Source organism: Camelus bactrianus, chromosome 18, assembly GCF_048773025.1.
Source record: "Camelus bactrianus isolate YW-2024 breed Bactrian camel chromosome 18, ASM4877302v1, whole genome shotgun sequence".
Taxonomy (NCBI): Eukaryota; Metazoa; Chordata; class Mammalia; order Artiodactyla; family Camelidae; genus Camelus; species Camelus bactrianus.
This window is the reverse complement of record NC_133556.1, coordinates 9,228,034-9,252,118: the sequence shown is the minus strand read 5'-3', so window position 1 is coordinate 9,252,118 and position 24,085 is coordinate 9,228,034. Positions and strand designations below refer to the sequence as shown.

The window sequence follows — 24,085 nt, the reverse complement described above, 5'->3', positions numbered from 1 at the left end:
CCCCTCTGCCTCCACATCTTACTCGTTCTCAATCCAGCGCAGCCCAGCTTGTGTCTCCCACTCCCGAGACTGCCCTTGCTGAAGAACAGCGCCAGATGTCCTGGGAGTAAACCTGCAAGCTTTTCCACCCCACTGCATTGCTGGGGAACCACTCCCTCCTCTGTAAGCCTTCCTCTTCCCTCCCCGCTCTGCCTCTCTAGCTCAGTCTCCACTCAGACCCTTCAGTGCTGGAATCCTTCTCCCAAGTCTGTCCTCTGTCCTCTTCCCTCCTCACTCTACATGCTTCCTGGGAGACTGCGTCTGTCCCCAAGGCTTTCACCGTCACCTCCATATTGTCACCTCCAGTCTCAACAACTCTACTGAGTTCCAGACCTAACATGCTAACTGCCTAACGAAAAGCACCATTTAGTGAACATTCCTTCTGCCAGGCACTGTGCTGTCAGTGACCACAGCCACTCAGTAAGAAACAGAATTTCAGAGGAGTTTGGTAACTTGCCCAAAGTCACCCAGGTAATATGTGGAGAAGCAGGGACTTGAACTCACATCCCTGTGTCTGTGAAGCCTGTGCAATAAGCACTCCACTCCACTGCCACCTTAAAAGCAAATTCCCTCTGCACCTCCTCCTCGCTTCCCCTCCCACCCGACCCAAGCCTGCTCTTCTCCATAACTCCGCCTGCCACCAGGTCAAGAACATCAGCAGCCACTCATTAGCCTGTGGAATCACACACTTAGCTCCTTCCAGCTGCCTACCTGCCCATCTAATCACACCTCACATCCAGTCAGTTCTCCTTACCTGTCTCCCCACCTGTCCCTTCTCCCCACAGCTTCCCAAATGGCCTTCATCACCTCCTCCCCCAATGCTCCTTTATTCCATGGCCAAAGTTATCTTTCTAAACAGACCATGACTTGGCTGTTACTCGCCCTACTGAGAAACTTTGACAGCCTCCAACCATCAAGAGGACAAAGTCTAAGCAGGGCATATAAGACCCTGCATCATTCACTCTCAGCCCATCTTTCAGCCAGTTCCATGCCACTGCCCCACAGGCACACCAAACTCCAGCCACGCTGCATGCTCTCAGCACGATAAAGCCTTCCGGCTCCTCCTTCTGCCATAAAACCTTTCCTCCCACCCATCCCTGGCCCATCTGGTAAGTTCCTCTGCCACCTCCTCCATGATGCCATCTCTCCTTCCTGTCCACCCCAGGTACATGTAACAATTCTCCTTCTGGTACTCTTGTAAGCACTTTATGTATACATTCCTTTACATATTTAAGTATTGAAGTATCTACCACGTGCCAGGCACTGCACCGAGGATGGGAATAAAACAGTGAGCAAGACAAAGCAGCCTGGAGCACACACAGCACTGATACTCTGATACAGTTAGTGTTTATAACCTGCTTCTCCCACTACAGTGTTACCCGCCCCCCCAACCCCAATTTTTATTAAATTTCACATCCCCACAGGCTAGTGTAAACCCTGGCCTATAGTAGACAGGCAATAATATTTACTACAATAATTTATTAATTCAGAAAATGCCCCTAACAATTTGCCATCGCCCCACTCAACTTTCACCCTTTCAGAAAGTGCCCCAGGAGGCAGGACAACTGGTTCTCAGGCCACGTCTCTCACCTGGACCACCCGTCCATCGAAGTCCTGCATCCTATGGACTTTGTGACTCTCGCTACAGCCAGGAGCAATTTGGGGAGAAGCAAGAAACATGGTCATGGTAAGCACTGTGATTTTGGCCCCTCCCCTATCACCCCCACTGGCAGCCCCCACACGCACATGGTAACGTTAGGGAAACCCTTAAGGTCAAATTTTAAGGAAGAGGTAGGTCTGGACACGATTGAAAAACAAAATCCTCTGGTGATTTTAATATGCTGCAGAGTTGTGACTGGTGTTTAGACCCAGCAGCATAATGTGAGAACTAGAGGGAATTTTTTTTTAAAGACTAAAATGAGTAGGACTGAAATAGAGAGAAATTTTTACACTGGTCAATTTGGGGAAAATAACAGATTGAGTCACTCATCACAGTCAATGCTCACATGCCCTCCCTCCCACTAAGCTAATGTTTGGACCTCCTCCTGCAACGTAACGATACTCTCCACAGCCTCCCAGTGAGTCCTCCCTGCTCCCCTCAGGCACGAGGAACCCGGCTTTTTACTGCTCTGTGGGTCTATCACACAGTAGTCACTCAAGAGGGGTTTAATGCCTAACACGATTTGGCGAAGGGGCAGTCCCTTTGGGAACTCACCCGTAAATCTCATTTTCGACCACCTTTCGTCCACACTGCCCGTAAGAATTGTTTCCCATGCTGAAGACTAAAGAATAACACCACCAATTAAATCAGTTCTGCAGGTCCATGGAACCCTCAAATGTCAGGACCGGAAGAGAGTCTCAAGCGTGGTCCTAGCCCAACCACTCACCCTGGCTGCCACTTGACTCCCTTCAACATTCGCAGCCTTTGCAAGCACGCCTACAGGCTTGCTGGGGTCTAGCCTGCCGCAGCCTCCGGGGCCACTGTCACCGCCTCCCACCCGGGCCCTAGTTCTGCCTTTCGGGAACTGCACGTTACGAGGTGAGCACCTCCTGTGAGAAGCCTTGGCACCCCCATTCCCTGTTACCTGTGACTAGGCTGCCCTCAGTGCCGAGTCCCCTCTGCAGAGTTCCTAACACCACCTTCACCTTTTCCTGCAGAGCACACTTAGCCAGAAAAATGAAATTTGACAACTTTAGTCAAGCTGACCCCCTCTCTTCTGGAGAGGGCCGGGGTGACCCAGGAGCCTGGACCGTGAAAGCCCCCTACCACCTGGAGTAAGTGTTAGCAAATAGGCTGCCTGCAGCACAACAGGAAAAACCATCTGCACACACAGCCAGGCTCGGCGACTTCACAGCAAAGGGAGCGGGAGGCTTGATACGGCTGCCTGGTATGTGCACTGTCACATTTATAAACACCTGAGATTTGCCAAGGACCATACAGAGCATTAAAGAGTGAGCAAGCCCTGGCCAGTACAGCTCTCTGCAGCCACCCTGCTGATTTGCTCAGGAAAATGCCAACAGCTTCGTTAATTAGATGTGGCGCAAACAAGCCACTTCGGGCCCAATGGCAAGAAAGCGGACCCCCGCTCTCCCATCACCCTTGAGCAGGTCCCTCACCTCCTTCGCTGTCTGTCAGGACGAGAGAGTGGGCTCTTCCGCAGGAGACCTGCAGCACCCGTGTCTCCTGAGGTCTGTCCAGCGGCAGTGGGACGGGTGAGGGCTCCAAAACATACTCATAGCCCCTTGCTGAAACAACAACAGCCAGGTTCACAGCACATTACACGGCCCGAGTCAGAGCATTTCTAACATGAGAAATCATACTGTCCATCCCCCATACGGAGATCGGAATGACTTACTTGAGACACGTTTTAAGCTAGTGGCAGAGCAAAGACTAGAACTCCGGTCCCCAACTCCCAACCCGGGTCATTTAACACCTTTTAGATTTTTAAGGAAAGGAAAAGCATTTTCTTCCCACAATACTCTCTAAAATTTCTCAGTAAACCGAAGAACAGTGTATATTGTATGATACCACTTGGATTAAAAGGAAGTGAAAAGAACACACAGATGCACGTGCTTGCACATACGTCAGATCTCTCTAGAAGGACAGACTGGAAACTGTTAACATAGGTTGTCTTCACAGGGAGAAAAGCTGTGGCTGGGAGGACAGATGTGAAAGCAGACTTTTCACCATATTTCAATCCTTTAGGATTCTGAATGATGCAAATGTTATCCATTCAAAAAAGAATTTTTTAATATTTAAATAAGCAAGAAAGGGGGAAAGTGTTTTAGAAGACACCTAAGGAAGAACCTTATTGTTCTTTGCAATCCTACTGGAGGAGCCAGATTGGTGTATGCAGGGAGTCCCTCTTGTAAGCCTTAAACAACGACCTTCTAAATATTTGTAACGGAGTTAAGAAGACGACAAGCAAAGGCACTGGTTCTCAACCTGCTCGCTACGAGTGACCCCTCTCTTCTTTCCTATGCTTAAAAAGATTCTGTCTACCAAATACATGGAATTATAACTGTTATAATAAAACATTTGCCAATTTGTATTATCAGTGACTGACAACTTTCAGACGGTGTTTTTTTTTTGGAGGTCAAAACTCTTTTTAAATTGAAGTATAGTTGACTTACAATATTGTGTTAGTTTCTGGTGTACAGCACAGTGGTTCAATTATATACATTCTTTTTCACTATAGGTTATTACAAGCTATTGAATATAGTTCCCTGCGCTACAAGGTAGGAACTTGTCAGACAGAACTTTCGATTTAGCATGGAATAACTGATTTACCACAATAAGAAAATGCAATTCTAGGCAAAATCAAAGAAATTGAACAATGCTGTCAGCTTGTACAGCCTTATTAGCTGAAAATATACAGTACTTTAAAATACTGAAAACTTACACCTCCCATTACTATCTTCACCGACCCGTAAGGGCCTGGGAAGCAGTCAATATACAACATTTACAGGGACTCTGGCTCTAGATCCAACTACCAACTGACAGGAAACAGAGGACAGGGGATCATGTTAAATGGCACCACGGGGATGCATTCAGCAAACTCCAGACGGGAAATTTCTATAGGATAAACAACACGATTTCTTCCATAAATAAATTTCAAGGAGAAAAAGATTAAAACAAACTCAAAAGACTTAAAATGACTAAACAACCAACTGGAATGTCTGGACCTTATCTGGATCTCGATACAAATAATTTTTTAAAAATAAAATAAAAACCTAACGACACTCATGAGACAACTGGCAATTTAAACAATGGATATTTGACAATACTAAGGGATTACACTGTTAATTACTTTTACATGTGATAATGAATTTATGTTCATGTTTCTTTAAAAGTGCTTATTTTTCTAGATATATACTGAAATATTTATGAAGAAATACATGATGTTAGTGAGAGGAAAGGCAGGGGAAATGAATAAATCAAGACTGGCATGAGTTGATGATTGCTGGAGCTGGTAACGGAGCACAAGGTGTGCTATACTATTCTGTCGCTTTCTGTATATGTCTAAAATTGTTCCTGGTAAAAGGTATAAAAAAATGTAATGTGGCATCTTACAGCTAATAAAGACTTCAAAACTAACTTATAAAAGAATACTGACAGAAAGTTAAGTGGAAAAAGGCACAAACACAAACGTAAGGTGTAATCAAAATTATATTAAAAATACATTTGCAATAAACAAGTTCATCCTGTATAGCACAGAGAACTAAATTCAGTATCTTGTAGTAACTTACAGTAAAAAAGAATATGAAAACAAATACATGTATATTCACATATGACTGAAGCACTACGCTGTACACCAGAAACTAACACAACATTGTAAACTGACTATACTTCAATAAATATGTATATATATACAGAAAAAATTTGCATGTGAACGGGGGAACAGGAAAAATGGGGGGGGGGGGGTATCCAGTATGTATTTCTGAGTATTTATTTTAAAATATGTTTCTTACTGTACTTATAATCTGATGGGCTAATGTCTACTTTTTTAAAATGTCATTATAAATCATTTCTAACATTTTTAAAAATTCAAGTTTCAAATATCTGCAATCAAGCCATCATCTTAAAGATTTCATTGAATTTTTTCCCCCAGACCATATTCTAGGCACTGTAGAATATTTCAGGCTATCTCAAAGGTAGGGAAACAAAGGTCATCTCTTGGGCCAAAAAAGAACACCTTTACTTATCAGCAAGTGCCCCTTTGCCTTCAGGTTCAAAGTCATTACCAAACAGGCTAAAAGATAAATCTTGTCTAGATGGTTTCAAACAACATCCCTTTAAAGTCTCCATCGGTTTTGTTGTTAACGGTTTGGTTTATGTAATCGTACTTTTGAAAATCAAAGGGGGCTTTCTCAGACCATTCCCAGCAGAGAGAAACCAAGGTGAGAATACTCACTTTTATCTTTCCGGCTCCTGTGAAATCCAAGCTGAGAATCTTTGTTGAGACCCATTCCCCAAACTTTCGTAACATCCTTGGTTTTAGAGGACAGCAATGTGAATCCATAGCCACAGGCTGCAGATGAAATCTGAAGAAAAAAAAAAAAAAAAGCAGAAAACATTGACTGATTTGTGGTATCAAGTTTTCCCAGCAATAAATGACAGGTTGTCTATCCATTCCAAGAACACATACTATTACCACAGAACTACCATTTACTGGGGTGTTTACTATGTGTTAAGTGCCTGATATGTACTAGCTCATTTAATCTTCACAATCACCCAATGGTCTAGGTATCAAATCATCCCCATTCACCAAGACACAGTCCCACATAGTAGTTAGGTTGAAGACTCCCTTAGTGTGAATCTCGGCAAGACCACAGGGTTTACAGCTGGTAGACCCTTACCAGCTATGTGCCCTGAGATAGATTGCTTAACTTCTCTGTGTTTCCCTCTATGCAAAATGGAAATAATAGTGCTTCTCTTATTGGATGGTTGTGAGGACTAAACGAGTTAATATAGTTAAAGCCCTTAGAGTAAACAGTACCTGACTTAATCTAAGCGCTATGTAATGTACTTGTCATTGGCGGCAGTAGTAGTGTTTGGTAGATGAGAACATCAAGGCTCCTAGAGATTAAGTAACTTGCTTAATACAGTCACACAGCCAGTAAGTGGAAGCTGCCTGACCGCAGAGTGCATGCTCTTAACCCCGATGCTACACCATTACGTTCTCAAACTACCATCACCATGAAGAAGAATTAGTCTTACAGCTACGGTGAATAGAACATGAACATAACATGTTAACAGGGCCAGCGTCCCTGCTGGGTGTTTTACCCACATTGTTATCAATCCCAACCCTCACTGACTCGATGAAGAAACTGAGGCTGCACTGGGGCCGGAAGCAAACCAAAGGCAGCCTGGCTTTAGGGTCAACCCCCTTTCCATGATGCCCAGAGTGGCCACATTCCCAGCTGGTCTGAGATCGTCCTGGTTTACACCTGATGTCACAAAGTTCACTCTCAAGCAAATGATGACAAATTACACAGTCACCCTAATGATCCCCTGCTATCTCCTGGCCGCTTAGTCTACCAAAGGCCTATGTAGTCAATCTCAGAGACTACATGGAAACCTAACCTAACCCTGATGAAAGGGCCAACTTACCACTGATAACAAATGTGAGGATTTTTTTTAATTCCAGCATTTCTTGAAGAAAGCTAAGTACTTCTTTTACATTTGGTGACTTGTTTAATCAAGTCATCCGAAAGTTATATATCCCCCCTTTGCCTTGTGACATTTTCTCTCGTAACAGTCATATGGAACCTATACACATGCATCCTTGTATGAGTCAAAAAACCTCAGTTCTCTGGCCTTCTGGGATGGTTCCAGCTTCACAGAAATGACCCACTGGGCAGGCAGGAGCCAGCCCCTGACCATAAAGCAGGAAACATAGAAAAGAAGTCAGTTCAAAGCTGATGCCCAGCACATTATGGTTATTCTCATTGCTTGTGGTGTCTGTTTACTCAACATGCAACAAATATTTGGTAAGCACCTACTATATCATTAAATCTGCTAATACATGAAAAGGCTTTGAATCCCTGACAGAATCAGCATTAAGTAATATTAAAATAATGTGGCAGGAGGAGACTTTCCAACTATGGTGGTAGGAAAGGCTAGCAAACCTCTTCCTTAAAAAACAAGTATAAAACTGGACAAAACTGCAAAAGAAAAAAACACAACCATTTCAGGGCTCAAGAAATCAAAGGCAAATAAATTGAGAAATTACTCATAAAAGACTGCTAGGACTACAGGTGAGAAACCAGGGGTTCTGGACTACTCCATCTACCCCAGCTCAGCCAGCACAGAAGTTTCAAAAGGGCAGGGCTGGCCGTGAAAACCGTCAGCTTCGTTGCCACAAAGGACTGACTGAATTTGGAGTAGAGGGTGAAAACTCATGCCCTACAGCAAACTCAGTAGGAAACAAACAAGGAAGATCCACAACTCACTCCTGATGTGGGGGCAGGGGGAGGCAGGCCAATCAGAAATTTAATGAGAAGGTTCTAGAAATTAGAGACCCAGAGAAGGCTCTCCACACATGCGTGGCTGGCTGGGAAACTACACAATGGAAGAGAGGAGCCCTGAGCTCCCAGGGGAAGGAAAGCTGAGGCAGACTTGAGATCAGGCTGAACTTTGCTTGTGGTCCCCAATCCACACACAGAATCAAAGGTGGAGGGTAGAAACCTTTTATGCTCAAGGTGTTTGACCACAGCTTCTGCCCAAATCACTGTCTGACCACAAAGGTATGCAGGTAAGGGGCAACCCTCAAGGAGCCTGGCTTAAAAAAAAAAAAAAAGAAAGAAAAAAAGAGGCAGCAGGTTGGGGTGGGGGGGAGATGGAGGGATACAAAACAAAAACACAAGCAGACAATAGTGGCCACACACAGTGGGGGAGACTGACTCCACAGATTATGTCCATAAAAGTTACCCAGAAAGGTGGAGGTGAGGGACATCAGAATCCAAAGTTGCTATACCATCAAAAAGTCCAGCTTTCAATAAACAAATACAAGACATGCAATGAAGTATGACCTACACGGAGGAGGGGAAAGCAACAGAAACTAAGTGGACCTACATGTTGGATTTATCAAAAACTTCAGTGAACTACTGCTCAAAGAATATTTTTAAACCATGTTTAAAAAGCTAAAGGAAAATATGATGACAATGACCCAACAAATATGGAATCTGAATACAGAAATAAAAGCATTAAAAGCCCAAATGGAAATTCTAGGGTTGTAAGGTATAATAACCAAATTTTAAAATTCACTATATAGACTCAATAGCAGATTTGAGATGGCAGAAGAAAGAATCAGTTATGTTGAAGAAATATCAATAGAAAGTGTTCATTCTGAAAAATAGGGGGGAAAAGTCAACAGTGCCTCAAAAACTTGCAACACAACATCCAGTGTATCAACATCTATGTGATGGGAGTCTTGAAAAAGAGAGAGGAAGAGGCAGAAAAATATACTTACAGAAATAATAACAGAAAACTTACCCAATTTTAGGGAAAAAACATAAATCTACAGATTAAAGTTGCTCAACAAATCACAGTTAAATTGTTGAAAGAAAAAGAAAATTTTGAAAGCATCAAAAGAAAAGGGACTCATCAAGTACAAGGGAACAACAATAAGATTAACAGTTGACTTCCCATTAGAAACAATGGAGAACAGAAACCAGTAGAATGATATATTCACAGTGCTGGAAGACAAAAACCATCAACCAAGAATTAATTCTATATCCAGCAAAACTATTGTTTAAAAAAAAAAAGGAGATGAAATAAAGACATTCCCAAACAAAGACTGAGAAGCCACTGTTAGCAGACCTGATTCAACAAGTAGTAAAAGAAAGCCTTCAGACTCAAAGAAAATGACAGCAGATGGTAACTAAAAGTCACAAGAATGAAGAACACCAGTGAAGGTAATTGTAAAGATAATTATAAAACACTACATAAGTTTTTTTCTCTTTTCACCTCTTACATGATTTAAAAGACAACTCCATAAAGTAATAATTATAAAATTGTACTGTTAGGACTCAAAATGTATAAAGATGTAATATACATCACAATAACCACACAAAGGAGAGAAGAGGAAATGCAGCTATGTTGGAACAAAGCTGCTATAGTCTTTTCAGAATTAGTTCCCTATTATCCTAAAATAGATTGTTATAAATTAAGATATTACATACTATAATCCCAAGAGTAATCACTAAAAAAACAAACAACTCCAAAAATATAGTAAAAGGATCCACTAGAAAAATACCTATTTAACACAAAATAAGGCAGCAAAGGAAGAATAGAGAAACAAAAAAAGACATAAAAACAAATAACGAACTGGCAGATGTAATCCAACCATATTAGTAATTACATTAAAAGGACATGGATTGAAAGAAAATGGTGAAACAACAAGTACATTGGCAAACATTGGCGGAATCAACTCTTCAACTCTGGAAATTAGCCAAAGACCTAAAGCAATCTGCGGAATGTTTACTCAAGAAAAGCAGCTGAATCTTAGTAAGGCCAACAACCTTTATAGCATTTTAACTTGACCTATTCCCATCCACCTCTCTTCAGCTACTGAAAACGAAGAGCTCACAGATACAGTGAAAACCAGCAGTCTGGAAGCCATAAGAGGAGGAAAAACAGGACTAGAGCAACTTCAAAGTCCGATTCCCAGAGAATTCTCATTTGATCTGCCTAGTGGTTCCCTGGAAGACCCCAACCACAAGGCTCTATTTATGTGACCTGACCCAGGTATCATCTAGTACAAACAGCCTTTTCCCCAAGGATGTTTGCTTATGATAGTCAGAGGCTAATGATAACACTGCAGCTGCCTGAGGTGGTGGATTAACAGTTGGGGCAAATAGCTTAATCAAGAAGCTATCAACTAACTTGACCTGACAGCTATAGTACACTCCATCCAAACAACAGCAGAATACAGTTACTTTTCAAACACACGTGGAACATTCTTCAGGATAGATCATATGCTAGGCTATAAAACAAAGTCCCAATATGTTTTAAAGGACTGAAATTAAGCAAAGTATGTTTTGTAGTCACAAAAGAATTAACCTGGAAACCAACAAATAAAGAAATTAGGAAAAAACATAAATATCTGGAAATTATACACTTCTAAGTAACTCAGGGGTCAAAAAAATCAACAAAGAAATTTAAAAATACTTCAAGGTGAATGAAGATCAAAATACAACATATCAGAACGTATGAGCTGCAGCTAAATAGTGCTTAAAGAGGAAATTTTAGCTATAAACACCTACATTAGAAAAGAAGAAAGATCTCACCAGTAGCCTAACCTTCACCCTCAAATTAGAAAAGAAGAGCAAACTAAACCTAAAGCAGAGAAAGAAAATAATAAAATTTCAACTGGAAATCAATGAAACAGAAAAACCAATAGAGAAAATGGATTAAATCAAATGTTGTTTCTTTCAAAAGACTAACAAAGTTGACAAATCTTTAGCTTGACTGACCAAGGTAAAAAGAGAGAAAATAAAAATGAACAAAATCAGAAATGAAAGAGTAGACATCACTAACCCACCAACCCTACAGAAATTTAGATTATAAGCAAATACTGAAAACTTTATGCCAACAAATTAGATAACTGGCATAAAATGGAAAAATTCCCAGAAAGACACAAAGTACCAAAGCTGACTCACAAAAAAACAGAAAAATTTAATATACCTATAACAAGTTTTTAAAAGTTGAATTAGTAATTTAAAAAGTCCTTCCTACAAAGAAAAGCCCAGCCAGGTCCAAATGACTTACTTCACTGGTGAACTCTACCAAACATTAAAATAAGAAATAATACCAATTCTTTACAAGCCTTCCCAGAAATCCATTTTATGAGGCCAGTAATACCCTGATATCAAAACCAGAGAAGGGTATCACAAGAAAAAAAAAAAAAAACCCTCAAAAAATATTAGCAAACCAAATCAAGTAATCTACAAGGGATTATTCACCATGACCAAGTAGAATTTATCCCAGGAATTCAGTTGGCTTAGTAGCCAAAGAGCAATTAATGTAATATATTCTATTAATAGAATAAAGGATAAAACACATTATCACCTAAATAGACATTTAAAAAGCAGCTGACAAAATCTAACCCCTATACATAATTTAAAAAAAAGAAAAGAAACTCTCAACAAAGCAGGACAAGGGAACTTCCTCAACTTGACAAAAGGCATCTATGGAAAACTTACAGTTAATGTCATAATGAATGGTCAAAGACTGAATACTGTCTCCCTAACAACAGGAACAAGGGAAGGATGCCACTTCAATGCTGTACTGAAGGTTCTATCCAGTGCGATCAGGCAAGAAAAAGAAAGAAAAGGTTTCCAAATTGGAAATGAAGATGTAAAACTGTCTTTATTCACAGACAACCAGACAATGGGATCCTGTCTGTAGAAAATCCTAAGGAATACACAAAAAGTTATATAACTAACAAGTTTGGTAAAGTCACAAAATATGAGGTCAAAATATAAAAACCAATTGTATTTCTATGTAAAAATAGTGAACACTCCAAAAATGAAATTAAGAATACAATTCTCTTCAAAAGAGCATCAAAAAGGAAAAACACATAGGAATAAATTTAACAAAAGAAGTGTAAGACTTGTAAACTGAAAACTACAAAAACATAGTTGGGAGAAATTAAAGACCTAATTAAAGGGGGAGACATTCCATGATCACAGATTGGAAGACTCAAAACTGCTTAGAGAGCATTTGTGCCCAAATCGATCTACAGATTCAATGTAATCACTATCAAAATCCCAGCAGGTATTTTTGCAGAAATTGACAAGCTAATTCTAAAATTTGTATGGAAAAGTAAAAGACCCAGAAAAGCCACAAGTTAACACTTCCCAATTTCAAAACCAATTACAAAGCCACAATAATCAAGAGAGTGTAGTTTTAGCATAAGGGTAAACATATAGATCAATGGACCAGAGCTAAGAATTCAGAAATAAACCCTTACATTTACAATCACCTGGTTTTCAAGGAAGTGCCAAGACAATTCAATTAAGAAAAGGACAGTGTTGTCAACTAATGATGATAGGACAAATGGATAGCCACATGCAAAAACGATACACATCACCATACCTTACCCAGCACCGCAACACAAAAATCAGCTCAAATGGCTGGCTCACAGACCTAAATCGAAGAAACAGTACTATGAAGTTGCTGGAGAAAACACAGGAAAATTATTTTTCTGATCTTGGGTTAGGCAAAGATTTCTTAGATACACAAAAAATACCATACACAGCAGAAAAACTGGCCAACTGAATCTCATAAACATGTAAAACTTTTGCTCCTAAAAGGACACTATTAAGAAAATAAAATCCAAGGACTGGCAGAAAATACTTGCACATATTACAGATGCGATAAAAAGTACCTATATTCAGAATACATAAGTAACTCTTAGAACTCTAATAAGTTAAAAAACCCAATTCTTCATTCATCTGGAGCTTAAATTCCGTTCTTCTCTATCTTCCCTTTTCGGGCAAAAGATCATTTGATATCCTTGATATCCATTCATTTTTGCTCTTTGTTGTGTTGGCTGCGGAGATAAGCCGCCCTCCGGTAGCTGTTCTTTGCTACGATCTTTTAAAATCTGAGCCGACTCACGGGCCTCCTGTTCAACCATTCCAGCGTAGTTAGACCTTTCATCCTTCCTCTCACTCCTGTTAACCTTCCTTTCAGAATTGTTCACCAACTCCAGGCAGCTCACGTTTTCTCTGACCTTTTGAAGTCGTCTTTCCTAACATCAGAACTTCTGGAGTCAGAGTGGTGCGACCGCGAATCCCACCCCTACCAGTTGTAGGGCCGCCTCTTAACCTCTCTGAGCCTCCCTTTTCTCCCCTGTAACTGTGGTGCCAACTCCGACTCCCGAGGAGACGTGCAAACGACGAGAGCCGGGCACACCTGGCACGTTTTGGCCACTGGACAAAGGCTGGCAGCGCCCTAACGCTTTCCCCGCGCCAGGCTGCAGCCCGCTCGAGAGTGTTCCTCCCCGAAGTTTGTGCACCCAGAGTCGCCAACTTCTCCAGGAGGGCCGAGTGCCTCGGGAGGAGCGGCGGAGGCCGGACGGCGGATCGGAGGCAGGGAGAAAGGGAGAGTGGGAGCCGCGGCCCGCACCTTTTGGTCCAGTTCCAGGCGGTAGGGCACAGGCTGGATCCTGCGGCGCGGCCGCGAGCCGGGGCGGGACTGGGGCCTGGAGCTGGGCAGCACGAAGGTGGGCACGCCCAGCGCCCCCGAGAAGCTAAAGCCCCACACGAAGATGCGGTCTGCGCGGGCCGCGCGCTCGCCCACGTACTGGAACACGGGCGCGTCAGCCTCGGCCTCCGCCGCCTCGCGCCGGCTCCGGGAGCGCCCGGCCGCCGTCCAGTGCCCTCGTCCCGGCCCGCTCAGCCGGCGCCCGAGTCGCGCCCTCACCGCCAGCGCAGCCAGCGTAGCCAGCGCCATCCTCCGCTTCACGCCTCAGCCGCTCCTGGGCGCCGCCATATTGGTAACCCTTGACCCCAGGCCCGGCGGAAGAACCGGCGGCCACGCTTACTACTGGCTGAAGAAAAAGGCGCTGAAGGCAGCCAATGGCTCAGGGAGGTAGGAGGGCTGGCTGGGCGGAGCCGGGTACTCGGACCTTAAGTGACCCAACCTGGGGGCAGGGCCTGTCCCTGTCCACCTAGTGCACGACCTGTCTCTTAGCTAAGGGCAGCTGGCCTAACTCACTCCCCTCCCCGCGCCACGCACCTTTGCTGAGCACCTTCCCCGACTTGGGCGGGTGCTTTCATTTTGCAAGGCCCTCTGCTTCTTCGCAATCAGAAGAGGTAAAACTTAAGAGGTTGCCTACTCTGTGCAACTCCTTTATAGTGCTCTTTTGTATCTTTATTCCCTTTGCCACTGTCCCTCGTCATTTCTTACTTGGCCTCGTTGCCACTGTTCCCGCTCCCAGGCCATCCAGCCCCTGCTCCAGCCACAGAGAGCTCCCTGCTATATTCGACAGTGCATCCTGCGCCCAGCGTGACCTCGCCCCACCACCCCTCACTCCACTTGAGTCAGGTGACTCTACTTGTAATTTCTGAACCCCAGAGATGTTCCAGGCCTCCCTACTTTGCACATAGTGCCTCGAATGCCCTTCCCACTCCCCTCCTTTCCCTGCAGATGCCTGGCAAACTCCTGCTCATCGCCTAAGATTCATGATTGATTTGGGAGTCTAGGGACCTGGACTCCTGTCCTGGATCTCTAGTGACTTGCAATGTTGTGTTGGTGTTACTGACCCAGGCCCTTGGACTCTCAATAGAAACTGATAAGAGGTCAGACAAGACATGCAGGCAAGGCTTTATGGGGACTCAGCAGGAAGGAGTAAAAACAAGTAACAGGTGCCCTTGCTCACTCGCTGAGTCTGGGCGAGCTAGTCCCTTAAGTGGGGTAACAACAGGGGCGGATCCCTGGGCTGAGCAGGAGGCATAGCTTAGTTGGCCTGCCCACCTCCTTGGTGGTGCTGTGTGCAGGGATCATGCGCAGTACCCTGCTTTTCCTCCTGGCGCCTCAAGGAGTGTCAGTTGATTTGTGGCCTTTTTGTATCTTATTGTTCATAGTTTCCCCAACTGGACATGCGTGCAGTTACTTCTAGTCCTTTGTAGTTTCCTTTTATGCTGTTGCTGGGGGAGTCATTTGCCCAGGTGCAAGCACTCCGGTAAGTGGTTCCAGGTCCCATCCTATCTCATTGGGAAATTGTCTCTTATCTGGATCTCACCTCTAAAATGAGGGCATTAAAAAAAATCAATACATAAAATACAAAATGTTTTAAATAAAGAGGATGTTTGGACTTCATAGCCTGTAGGAGCTCTTGCAGTCCATTGTGATCCACGACAGTCGTTCCTGAACATTAGTCCCAAACGTCGAGGGCAAACTTTCTTTTTTTCCCTCCTCTTAATTCCTTTTCTCTCCTTGTCTTTATATGCTTGATAACTGTGCCAACTTTAATAATGTAACAGCCAGTTATTTTGCCAGCAAAAGTGAGCTTATTTAAGAAGAGCGAGGAACTGCAATTTGGGATGTGAGAACTATGCCATAGACAAACCCAGAGGACAGGAAAGAACTTGCTTTTACTGGGAAAAGGGCATAATTGGGAGGGGCTGTGATAACCAAAGAGTCCACTGGAGGAAGCTGGGAGTCCCACTTACCGAGGCTTCTTGCCTGTTGGTTAGGCTGCCGGTCTCTGGCTGGGCCATCAGTGGGTGGAGAGTTTTCTTCCTGCTGGATAGTAAAGTAGAGGAACCTTCCTGTGGGAAATGTAGGCAAGGTCTCTTCCTGTTTGGAGTAATTGATGATGCATGTTGGGGTAAGAGCGCGCCCCCTACAGACCTGTCCCAACTCCAATTTTAGCTGTTTCATTAATTCCACACCTGGAACTAATCTAGTTCTAATCTACTCCCAAAACTAGTTCAAATTACTTTCTTGTCCTGGAACATGCCTTGTATTCAGTCTGTGAAACATAGTTTACTGTTCTGTGGTGAAATATGGTCAATGTTTTACATTCTGTGGGGCTATTTTAAACAGGGTGATGGGGAACACTGACCAATGAGATGCGGTAGCCATGAGACTGCTCCTCCAACTACAGAGAATGTAATTAGCCAAAGCTATGAACTCTATCCCGTTTGCACTGAGGTCATGCTTCCCTTGGACTGCTCCCAGTGACTGAAGGAGGCAGGGACAGACACTCAGGCCAACCTGATCCTGGGAGGCATGGATTCCTCTGATGGGCACCTTAGGCTCAAGGCCTCCCCAGTGACCTTACCTTACCTTTCCTTAGAGTAAACCGCAGTGTAGGACACTTTTACCCAGCCTTCCCTCTTTCTCGCTCTCATTTAGAGTCACACTTGCATCGTGGCCTGATGGCTCTCCCAGCTTTCCCAGCAACCCCCCTCACCCCACCCCGAGACCCAGCCATTTTCTCTTACAGAGGCACTTCCCTTAGCAAAAGCCTTGCCCATCTAATTCCATCTAAACGTTGTTAAAGAAACTTCAGCTGAAACTGGAGTCGGTACAGGTCTGTAGCGGAGCTCTCACACCGCACCAGACATCATCAATTACTCCAAACAAGAACAGACATACTACACCTCCCACAGGGAGGTGCCTCTACCCTCCGGCTGAATAAGAAAACGACTCTCCATCCCCTGACAGCCCAGACCATCAGAGACTGTGGCAGCCCAACCAATGAGAAGCCTCCATACACGGGATTCCCAGCTTCCTCCAATGGACTCTTCAGTTATCACAGCCCCTCCCAATTATCCCCTTTTCCCTATTAAAACAAGTTCCCCCTTCTTGTTATTCTGAGGGATGAGATGGAAGGGCAGACAGCTAAGGTGCTTTCCTGACTTGTGTAACAAGGAAAAGCAATCTGGTGAGCAAAAGGCTGACGTTAGTTAGTACAATGGAAAATCAATCTCTCACCCAGTTTTAGGATCTGACCCAGTTCTCAGGCCAGAGTCTAGAAACCATAGGGATGGCTGGGTCTCATTGAAGAAGGACCCTGCAGAGCTGCTCCAAGTGGAGTCAATGAATATTCTTATCATTTCCCAAAGGAACCTCTGGTTATCTGCCAGAGTTACTACACACTGGAGAAGTGAGAATCAGATCTCCCAAGAGTGGACACAAGGTCTGAGCTGACACTGACATCATAGGACCTGAAACACCACCAAGGCCCCCAGTCAGAGTGAGGGCATATAGAGCCAGGCACTAGTCTGTCCCACCCTCCCTGTGGAAATTTACCTGGTTCCCAGGTACACAGTTGGGACAGACATTCTCATCAGCTCACACTGGTCCCCTCACCCTGTCTTGACCCAGGCGGTATTAACTGAGAAGACACACTGCATCCCAGGTGGAATCGCAGACCTGGGCACCATCTTCTAAGATGTAAAGGACTCAGAAGTGGTGGTTCCCATCACACTCAGTTCACCTGTCTGGCTCCTGCAAAAACCAGATGGATTGCGGCAGATGACTGTAAACTACTACAAAATTAGCCAAGCGCACAGCCCAAGCATAGCTGCTGTGTCAGGGGTAGTATTTTACTGGAGCAGATAAACACAGTTTCTGGAACTTCCCACGGGGTCCTGATCTGGCGAACGGGTTCTTTTCAATCCCCATGGCAAAGAGGGTCAAAAGTAGTTGGCCTCCATATGGAAAGGACAATACTGCTCATTAACTCTCCCTGCTCTCGCTCCTGATGCCTCCAAAATGAAGTTTCTGTGCACAAGACTTACTCCAGCTCTGCTTTTACTGATAAAGCTGAGACATACATTGATAAACGAGAATTATGTGAGTATTACTGTATGAGAGTTCTCCAGAGAAACAGAACCAACAGGAGAAATAGGAATCCCACAATTGGCCATCTGTAAGCAGGAGATGCAGGAAAGGCCCTGGTATAGTTCCAGTCTGAGCCTGAGAACCAGAGCAACAACGGTGTAAAGTCCCAGTTCAAGGTCAGAGGAAGACCGGTGTCCCGGGTCAAGCAGGCAGAGAGAAAGAGAGAGAGAAAATTCAATCTTCTTGCCTTTTGGTTCTGTTGGGGCCATCTTCTGTACTCAGTCCACCGACACAAACGCTTAATCTCTTTCAGAAGCATCTTCACAGACACACTCAGAAATGGCGTTTAACCACCTCTGGGCATCCTGTGGCCCAGCTGAGTTGACACATAAATTCAACCATCACAATTATTAATATAATTATGAGATATTTATATATGAAATGCATATATAATTTTCAACTGTTCTTTCATAAGCAGCACTGTCCTTTAATGTCCTTTTATCTAATAAAATCTCTGATTTTTTAAATATATGTTCTTTTACAAACTGGCAATGCTGGTAGCTAGTAGGCTGTTTTTTAAAAATCTGTACTTTCTAGAATTAAAATATTGATAACCCTATGTGGGTCTCTTGAATTTCAAGAACATCTTTCTTTTAGGGGATATCCAAAAGAACCAGTCATTGCTTTGAGATTTAAGGGACAAAAGGATGTGGAGACAAATTCTGCAATGTGACTCATAGCCACTGGGTGGCAATGCTTGCCCATCGATTTTGTGGCTCCTGTTAATGGAGAAATGGGTTAAAACAGCCTAAAAGCCGGTTTCTGCCAAAGGAGAGCTGGATTTATAGTCACCACTGGGCTTTTGTATTTTACTAGCAAAGCCTGGTTGATATTACATACTGCCTGTATGCTGGCAAACATTTGCATTTTTATCCAAATTGCTGCTTGGAAAAGATGGTCCTACAGCAAAGTATCAGCTACCCCAAAGTATTAAAATGTCTGCTAATGTTAGCCAAGCTAAATCTCCCCCCACTTATAATGACATTTTCCTGTAGACGTTCTAATTTCTCTGTTACTTGGGGTAGTGGAAATTCTCTAGTTCTGGAAAAAGTGAACTTAATTATGTCTTATGTATTTTAATTTTAATTTTTAATGTTTAATTATACAATTAATCTATGATTTTTACCTTTGTAAAAAAAATGTAATAAAACATTATATATGGCTGAGGCTAAAGGCTCCTTTAACCACAGCGCCATATATATCTGGTACCATAGAAAAATACTGTTTTATTTTTGTTACGAGTGTGTGTGTTCTAAAAATTGGGATAATATGTATCCCATTCTACAACTTCATCTTTTCACTCAAAACTATACTGGAGTGCTGGCTTCAGCAGCACATATACTAAAATTAGAACAATACAAGGTTAGCGTGGCCCCTGTGCAAGGATGACACACAAATGCATGATGTGTTCCACATTTTTTGTACACCAGAAATTGACACATTGTAAACTGACTACACTTTAATTTTTAAAAATGTAAAAAAAAAAAAAAACTATATTGGAGATACTTTTATTATAATTTGTTTGGACCTACCCCATTCTTTTTCACTCTTAGATGCTAGTATAAATAAACTACATCTTATTTAATCATTCATCTTTTGGTGGGCATTTGGGTGGTTTCTATTTTTTTCTATTACACTGAATAATCCTGTACGTGTTCCTTTTGCACTTGTGTGCAGGTATCTCCTGGGTAGACACTGATAGACAGAACTGCTGGGTCATGTAAAATGCTTCTCTAAAAAATTTAGCAGATATTTTCAATTTATTCCCCAAAAGTTGTGCTTCAATAATATATGGGTGGATTCATTTTTCTATTACCCGATACCACCTTTGAAAATGTTTGTCAATCTGATACCTAAAGCCTGTCTCATTATTGATTTACTGTGTATTTCTGCAACCTCTAGGAAAGTTGAACATCTGTGGTTTCTAGCATTTCATGTTTCCTTTACTGAGAATTTCTTGTCTATTCATATCCTTGGCCACAGTTCTATTGGGTTGTTTGTCTCATTAATTTATAAAATAATTGATATATTCTGCATAGAAACTCTCATGTGTTGAAATATTTTATCCTGTCTTTTTTCTTAATTTATGGTGTCTCTTTTCCTACAAAATTTTATTTTGATGTAGTCAGTTTTATTAACTTTATCATTTAGAGTTTTGTTTTCCGTGTCTTGTTTAGGAAAACTTACCCAAGATAACAAGGATATTCTATAATATTTGTAAAACACTTAATCTAATACTTTTATTTTTTCTATGTAGATTTGGAGTTGATTTTTATGAGCAGCATGAGGCCAGACTGTATATTTCTCAATATTTTTTCAAACAGATATCTTATTGTCCCAAAATTACTGGGCATTAACATTCTCTATCTGAAGATTTGAAATGCCATTTATAACATATGATAAATTTGCAAATACATTGGTCAATTTTCTGAAAGCTGTTATTTCTACTGATTTATTCTTGAACTAATAGGACAAGGTTTCACCTGCTACAACTTTATAATATGCTCTGATTTTTACTCAATCAAATCTACTCTTCTTTGTTCTTTTACAAAATTGCCTTTGCTATTCATAACATTTACTTTTAAATAAATTTTAAAATCATCTTGCCAAGTTGCATTAAAAAAATCCCACTGGGATATTTTATTGGAATTGCATTAAATTCATGAGCTGAGAGAAATTAACTAGGAGAAATGACATTTTACAACCCTGAGTCACACACACGTGGCGTACTCTAACATTACCACTGGTTTCAGTCATCTGCTTGATGAATTCAGCTCTCTGCTTGTGGATAAATTCCTTTCAGCTTTCTGAGAAAAGGATCTTCCAACTTTTTAGGGCAGTAGTCTCCAAATTATTTTGATTATGTATTCCTATGGGTAAAATTTGTGAGCATGAAAAAATACAAATTATTTATACATATTATCATACTAATATGTACTTTATGAAATTTTACAAAGAAATTATTTAAATAATGAGATAAATATTAAATAAAGAATAATTTTTAAACAAATGTCTTACTTTGTTTTCTAAACCCTGCTCTCATTAAAATAGTAGTTGCAAAATAAATAAATAAATAAATAAAAATAGTAGTTGCTAGTAAAAACAGCAGTTAGTTAAGATAATTTTAGCAAAAATAATGTGACTATATATGCATAAAATAATTTTAAATTATTTTTCACAACTGAAATGTGAAGGGCTGGCTTTTTTATCAATATGGGTATATAATTTATGTACAATAAACCACATTCGTTTAAACTATATAGTTTGATGAATTCTGAAAAATGTATTCACTTGTGTGAGCACCACTACAACTGAGATACAGCATAATTCCTTCCCCACAAAAGCATCCTCATGTCCTTTTAGTCAATCCCTTTCTCCAACCTGGTGCTAGGAAATTGATGTGTTTTCTGCCATTATGAAATGGTTTGCACTTTCTAGAATTATATATATATTAACAATCATAAAATATGGGCTTTTATGTATGGCTTCACTGACTAAGTATGATGATCTTTGGAGATTCCAGGCACCCGTAATTCATTCTTTTTTTTTACGGCTGGGTACTATTCCATTATATGTATGTACAATTTGTTTATTGATTCACCTGTTGATTGACATTTGGCTTTTTTCCTGCATTCAAATATTACAAATAAAGCTGTTAAGGGTAATTGTATTCACATATATTCCTTTTATCTTGAAAAAACAGTTGACTAAGAATGTTTACATCTAACTTCATGAGTATATTGGCCTGTGCCCTTCTTTTCTTGTAATGTCTTTGTCTGGTTTTGGTATCATGGCAATGCTGTCCTCATAGAATGAGTTAGAATGTATTTCCTTCTCTTCAATTTTTGGGAAGAGTTTGAGTAGATTTATTTTTACCTTAAATGTTTGGTAGAAATTACCAGTGAAGCCATCTGGGCCTGGAATCTTTATGGGAAGACTTTTAACTAAATTTCAATTTCGTTAATATTTTATTTATTTATGTATTCATTCATTCTTTTTTTGGTGGGGGGAGGTAATTAGGTTTCCTTATTTATTTATTATTAGAGGAGATATTGGGGATTGAACCCAGGACCTCATGCATGCTAAGCATGTGCTCTACCACTCACATGTTCTGCCCTTTCCCTATCCATTTCTCTTAAATTGACAAATTTAGTGCCAAAAACTTCCTCAAACTTTTCCTCATTATCATGTATCTTGTTTGTTTTCTTTGTTTATTTTTTTAGTCATTTTAGGCAAGAGGATAAATTCAATCTTTGTTACTTCATCTTGGCTAGAAGCGTAAGTCAGGACATTTACACTTACTCTAAGATGGAGAGTTACTGGACAGTTTTGAGCAGAGGAGTGAAATGAGTTACAAATTACAGAATTCTTCTGGTTGCGGTGATAAGAATAGTCTTAAGCGGGTTAAGGGCAGAATCAGGGAGACAAATTAGGAGTCTACTGCAAGAGAGGATGTTGGCCAGGACTAGTGTGGTGGTAGTGGTGGTCAGAAAGTGGCTGACTGGGTTGTCAGAAGGACTCTTGTCGGGTATGGAAGAAGGTTTGGGGCCTGAGTAACTGGAAGAATGGAGTATCACTGAGAAGCAGAAGACTGTAGGAGGAACTGGGAAGAGGGTGGGACAGGTTCTGCTTGAGATGCCTACTCATCCCCCAGGAGATTTCAAAGATTTCAAAGCAGGCAGCTGGTTATACAGGTTGGGACTGAGGGGAATCATATGGGCTGGAGACATTAGAGACATAACCATGTCAATAGTATTTAAGGCCCTGACACTAGATGAGGTTTCTAAAGAATGAGAGTAGAAAGGAAAGAGATCCAAGACCAAACCCTAAGTTACCACATTATGTAAAAGTTGGGGTGGGGGGGTGGGGGGGAGAAGGACCTGCAAAGATTAAGAGAAGTAGTCAGAAATGTAGGCACAACGGAAGCCCAGTGTGGTCTTAGAAGCCCAGAGGTGTTTCAAAGAGGATGTAGTGATTGGTTTTCAAATGCTGGCAGATCAAGTGGTTCACCAACTAGAAAACGACTCTAGCAATGTGGTGGCCATTTGTGACCTTGGAAAATAGTTTTAGTGGAGTTATGGGGTTAACTGGAATGGGTTCAAGAAAGAGAGAAATCAGAGATAGTACATACACACAAATCTTATTAATCAGAAGAGGCGTATTTTGACATTTTGAACAAACAGTTCAAAACACTGAAATTCCATATAGAAGATTTTAAAGCAGATTAGAAAATTGTTTCCAGATTAGGTTTTCAAGTATGAAAGTCTTACACTCCTATTCTTTTAGGCAACAAAATAGAGTCTATCCTTGTTATTCACTGATTTCATATTTGTGACTTCATCTACTCATTAAAATGTATAGGCAAATTTAAAAGCAACACTCACCCTGCTTTCCCCGCTCATTTGCAGACACAGCAGTGCCCAGAAACAGTTGTTTCGCCTGGTGCTGGGTGCGCGTTCCTGGTTGAGGTAGATAGAACAAAGTGATACTCTTGTTTCAGCTCTCACTCTGTAAACACGTGTCCTTTTCCTGGTCTATTCAATGCTACACTTTTTTTCACATTATGTGCTTTTTGCTAGTGCTTTTGCTATTTAAAATGGTCCTCAAAGGTACTGCTGAAATGCTGCCTAGTGTTTCTAAGTGCAAAAAGGCTGTGACGTGCCTTACGTGCAAAATAATTGTGTTAACTAAGCTTCCTTCAGACATGAGTTACAACACTGTTGGCCATGAGTTCAACTAATAACTCGAAAATACACATTAAATACAGTGTCTTTGACACACCCAAAAGACAAGGATATGCATTGACAGGGTCACAAAAATGTCGCCACCAGAGGCTGGCAGAAACCTAACCTTGTATTTCCCCTAGAGCAGAGCTCTGGTTTGCTTATTCAGTGTTTGCTAAGACTTTATGGAGCATAACTCTTTTGAAGAAGAATCAACGGTAACATATTTTCAAACATCTCTTCTAAAAATGGTATCAAAAAAGCAGGCACCATCTCAACTGACTGCTGTTACCTTTACCTTGAAAGGAGGCTTTTTTTAACAGCATTTGTTAGGAAGCATATCTTTGTTAGCCACTTACAGAAAAAAAAGTGTCAGCAAATTTGGGACACTTGTCTTTTTCCAAAAGAAAATGTAGAACCTATTAGCTTTAGAACAATAAAAAGGAAGGAATGA

The 24,085-nt window shown here is 41.6% G+C and overlaps 1 protein-coding gene and 1 non-coding gene across 5 annotated transcripts in view; one reads left to right on the top strand and one right to left on the bottom strand.

Moving 5' to 3' along the window:
• Positions 1 to 15,770, bottom strand: part of RCC1L (RCC1 like) — a 37,934-nt gene extending 22,164 nt beyond the window's left edge. For 2 of the 4 annotated variants that reach the window (XR_012500275.1, XM_010972373.3), the window contains exons 1-5: positions 13,679 to 14,062; positions 5,955 to 6,084; positions 3,157 to 3,285; positions 2,255 to 2,321; positions 1,630 to 1,681 (exon numbers count right to left, since the gene is read on the bottom strand). Coding sequence is in view for 3 of the 4 variants with exons in the window: in XM_010972373.3 (XP_010970675.3) it covers positions 1,630 to 1,681; positions 2,255 to 2,321; positions 3,157 to 3,285; positions 5,955 to 6,084; positions 13,679 to 14,005 (705 nt within the window). In the remaining variant the exon portion in view is untranslated. Of the gene's footprint in view, positions 1 to 1,629; positions 1,682 to 2,254; positions 2,322 to 3,156; positions 3,286 to 5,954; positions 6,085 to 13,678; positions 14,072 to 15,726 lie in introns of those variants that run through there. The other 2 variants (XM_045508390.2, XM_045508391.2) reach the window with 2 other exon arrangements.
• A 3,455-nt stretch (positions 15,771 to 19,225) lies between these two features.
• On the top strand, positions 19,226 to 19,328 carry LOC123613512 (U6 spliceosomal RNA). Its single transcript, XR_006720876.1, has one exon. It is a non-coding gene; the product is annotated as a U6 spliceosomal RNA (small nuclear RNA).
• The last annotated feature ends 4,757 nt before the right edge of the window (positions 19,329 to 24,085 follow it).